The sequence below is a fragment of the Entamoeba dispar genome, genomic scaffold (assembly GCF_000209125.1).
Source record: "Entamoeba dispar SAW760 scf_1105229460321 genomic scaffold, whole genome shotgun sequence".
Lineage (NCBI taxonomy): Eukaryota > Evosea > Mastigamoebida > Endamoebidae > Entamoeba > Entamoeba dispar.
This window is the reverse complement of record NW_001854134.1, coordinates 1-4,119: the sequence shown is the minus strand read 5'-3', so window position 1 is coordinate 4,119 and position 4,119 is coordinate 1. Positions and strand designations below refer to the sequence as shown.

The window sequence follows — 4,119 nt, the reverse complement described above, 5'->3', positions numbered from 1 at the left end:
AATGAACTTAAAAATAAATAAAAGATGAAACGTAAAACAATAACAATGATAATTGATATTGAATATGATGAAATGGATGTGTATTTGTATGATGGAAATGAATATGAAAGAATTGATAGAATGAAATATATAAAAGAAGAAGAAAAGAAAATAAATGAAGAAATCATTTCCAATGATAAGAAGAATGTGAAAATTAGAAAAGAAAATATTAAAGGAGTAGAAATGATGATTAAACCAGAAAGTAAATTAACAATGATATTCAATAATATTAAGAAAGAAGTAGAAAAGAAAGGAGAAAATGAAAGAACAATCATTTTTATTCCTAATGGAACAAGTCAAGGAAATGAAAGAAGAATAGAAAATTCAACAAAACTAGGAAGATTAAATAATGTACAAATCATACGGAAATATCATATAATTGAAAGAATACTTTCAGAAGAATATAACATAGAAACACCAATCATTATCATAGAAAATACAGAAATAACATATGGAAATATTAAAAAAGAAAAAGATAAGATAAAAATAAGCATAATAAATACTATAAGAACAAACAATAGAATAGAAGAAAATAAAGAAATCAATAGAATAATAACAGAAGAAAAAGAAGAGAAAGGAATAATAATAAATAATAAAATAAAACAAGAAAACAAAATAAACACAAAAAGATGGAGATATAAAGAAATCAACGAAGAAACATATATTAAAACAATAATAAAAATGATAGAGAAAGAAGAAGATTCAGAATATTCATCAGAAAGAGAAATGATAATAAATATCAAAAGAATAATATACAATAATAAAATCAATAAAGGAATAATTGGAAAAAGAAGATTAGGATATAATGAAATAATGATAACATCAATGTATTTTAATAATATTAAAGATTTTATTAATTTAGAAATTGGAATTAAAAGATTTCAAGGAAATATGGAACGATTTCATTTTAATCCAATTTCTTTAAATAAATATTCAAGAAAATTATTTCCTAATATTGAAACATTTCATATTTATAATGAAGAAGATGAAGAATTTGATGATGGAAGAATAACTAAAGAAATAATATGGTATGACATTAGTTATTCAAAATATTTAAAAAAGAAAGAAGCAGGAAATATCTGTAAAAATATAGAATATACGTATCAAGATAGAGAAGAATATGGAAACACAATACCACCAGAAGTTAAATCACTTGGAAATGAATGTTTTTCAAAGTGTTCAATAACGTCCATTGATATACCATCAACAATTAACAAAATTGGAGATGAATGTTTTTATGAATGTGATTCATTAACATCAATTAATATACCATCAACAATCACAACATTCGGAAGTCATTGTTTTTATGGATGTAATTCATTAACATCAATTAATATACCATCAATAATCAGTTCCATAGGAGATAGATGTTTTGTTCATTCTATATCATTAACATCAATTAATATACCATCAACAATTACATCAATAGAAGATAGTTGTTTTTATGGATGTTCATCATTAAAATCAATTAATATACCAAAAACAATTAGATCAGTAGGAAATGATTGCTTTTCAGGATGTTCATCATTAACATCAATTAACATACCATCAACAATTACATCAGTAGGATACAGATGTCTTTATGAATGTTCATCATTAACATCAATCAATATTCCATCATCTGTTAGTGCATTAGAACATGGTCATTTTTATGGATGTTCATCATTGACATCAATTAATATACCATCGTCAATAAGTGAAATAGGAAATTATTGTTTTTATGAATGTATATCATTAACATCAATTAATATACCATCATCTGTTAGTAAAATAGGAGATGATTGTTTTTATGGATGTGATTCATTAACATCAATTAACATACCATCAACAATTACATCAATAGGATACAGATGGTTTTATGGATGTAAATCATTAAAATCAATTAATATACCATCATCAATTATTAAAATAGGAAATGAATGTTTTTATGAATGCTCATCATTAACTTCAATTAACATACCATCATCAATTATATCATTTGGGAGATCATGTTTCTATGGATGTGGATGTGTTGAAGAATTAAAACAAAATAAAAGAATACCAAGATATTGTTTTAATGAATATTAGAATATGAAAATTCAATAATAAAAGAGATTATTAATAAACAAATGAAATAGTTATTACAATAAAATTAATTGAATTAATTTTAATATTCATTGTTTGTATGTTATTTAATTTATTCTGTCATTCTATTTCTTCTTTATTTCTGTTATTTTCACTCTTTATTATTATATTTTATTCTTTATTTTATTCTTATTCTCATTATTAATTAATTATATTGTTATTTTATGTTCATGAAATACATCTTATTATGTCATTGTTTTCATTATATTTATTCATTTATTTTTGTTATGAATTATGAAATAATAAATTATTATTTACTTCACATTTAACATTTATTGAATGTTTGAATAAAAATAAATTTATTGATTTATAATATAATGAATAAATCATTAATTTGATATATATTGAATAATGTATTTATTTTAATAAGAAATATTTAATAATTCATAATAAATTCATAACAAAATAAATTCTATTTCATTTCAAGATATTTTCAATTAAATGAATTAATTATTTCATTCATATAATAATTAATTATGATTTGAATGAATTAAATAAAAAATAAAAGAATTTCATAAAATGAATATCATTTGAAAATAATGATAAAATAATAACTCATATGTATACTTATGATTTATATCATTCAATTTTATTATAATTGAATAAATAATTATTATATAACATATCACATTATAAAATAATAATCAGAAATAGAAAATAAGAAATAAATCAAATAAATATATTACAAATGAAATAATAATTTTAGATAATCAAAATGATAAAGAATAAAATATAAACATTCTAATATAATAATTGAATGAATATAACATAATATAACATAATGAAAACAAATAAATAAATTCTAATAATCATAAATCAAATTATTTTATTTTATTCATTTATTTCTTATATTATTTATTTATCTCTTTATTCATTAATCATATTATTTAACATTTAATATATTTCATACATCATTCAATAAACAAAACAACATAAATTAAAAATGATAAATAATATCAGAAATAAATATAATAATAAAATGAAATAACAATATAAATGATACGGTTATAAAATAAATAAAGAATAAAGAAATAATAGAAGAAATATAAATAATAAAACTGAAAAAGAATAAATAAATCACAAACAACGAATTTCAATAATTTTATCGAAAATAAATAAAATGAAGAAAAAGTAGTTCAAAACATTGAAAAAAATTGTATTAAATAATACAATATAAATAATATACATCGACACAAGAAAAATGATTTATTACATATTATAAATTATCAATTATATATAAAAATGATAATAATAATTAAAACGTAGGTATTGTAATCAATTTAAAACACAAATACATTTACATTGTTGATGTAATAAAACTTGAAATGAAACAAAAGAAATATATGATATAAATGATATAACAAAATAGAAAAAGAACATAGTAATTAAAATAGATAATAAATATGATAAAAATGGATTATTAGAAACAATTAAATAAAAAATAACATTATAGGAGAACAGAAAATGAAAGGAAAACAAAACAGATAATGTGTATTGACATAATAAAAGATCAATAATAATAATAGAAATAACAATTTATCCTGAAAGTCATGTAGAAAATTGAATAAAAAGATACAGAAATGACTATCATAATAATGAATAAAATATACAAACTATATATATATATCAAAATATATATTATAGTATTCATTGTATCAATTATTATTCATTAAAAAATAAATAAAATAGAATTAACGTAAACAAAAATATAAAGATGAACCAAAATACATGAAAGAAATAATACAATTTGAAACAGAATATTTAATGAAGAAAAATAATAAATTTAAACTCCCCTTAAATAATACAAATCAAATAGTATTAAATTCATAGTCAAATAAATGAAATTGATTATGAATTGAATATATGTGTTATTAAATTGTATTGCAAATAAGAATATGCAAATGAGCGACGTGATTTAATAAAATATTATTTATTAAGAATAACTAAATTAAATTA

General features: G+C 18.9%; 1 protein-coding gene across 1 annotated transcript, besides 15 other annotated features; it reads left to right on the top strand.

Moving 5' to 3' along the window:
• Nucleotides 1-72: 72 nt before the first annotated feature.
• EDI_212630 (uncharacterized protein) lies at nucleotides 73-2,106 on the top strand (the record flags this gene model as incomplete). Its single annotated transcript, XM_001737073.1, has 1 exon — nucleotides 73-2,106. One exon carries the CDS (start codon nucleotides 73-75, stop codon nucleotides 2,104-2,106), a length of 2,034 nt encoding a protein of 677 aa, XP_001737125.1.
• Nucleotides 501-666: a microsatellite.
• Nucleotides 708-884: a microsatellite.
• A 73-nt stretch (nucleotides 2,107-2,179) lies between the features above and the next one.
• Nucleotides 2,180-2,327: a microsatellite.
• Nucleotides 2,240-2,392: a microsatellite.
• A 57-nt stretch (nucleotides 2,393-2,449) lies between these two features.
• Nucleotides 2,450-2,717: a sequence feature (AT_rich).
• Nucleotides 2,718-2,774: 57 nt separating this feature from the next.
• Nucleotides 2,775-2,946: a microsatellite.
• Nucleotides 2,947-2,993: 47 nt separating this feature from the next.
• Nucleotides 2,994-3,039: a microsatellite.
• A 41-nt stretch (nucleotides 3,040-3,080) lies between these two features.
• Nucleotides 3,081-3,236: a microsatellite.
• A 74-nt stretch (nucleotides 3,237-3,310) lies between these two features.
• Nucleotides 3,311-3,348: a sequence feature (AT_rich).
• A 19-nt stretch (nucleotides 3,349-3,367) lies between these two features.
• Nucleotides 3,368-3,424: a sequence feature (AT_rich).
• A 51-nt stretch (nucleotides 3,425-3,475) lies between these two features.
• Nucleotides 3,476-3,648: a microsatellite.
• Nucleotides 3,526-3,699: a microsatellite.
• A 53-nt stretch (nucleotides 3,700-3,752) lies between these two features.
• Nucleotides 3,753-3,806: a sequence feature (AT_rich).
• A 30-nt stretch (nucleotides 3,807-3,836) lies between these two features.
• Nucleotides 3,837-3,941: a microsatellite.
• Nucleotides 3,942-4,076: 135 nt separating this feature from the next.
• Nucleotides 4,077-4,119: a sequence feature (AT_rich).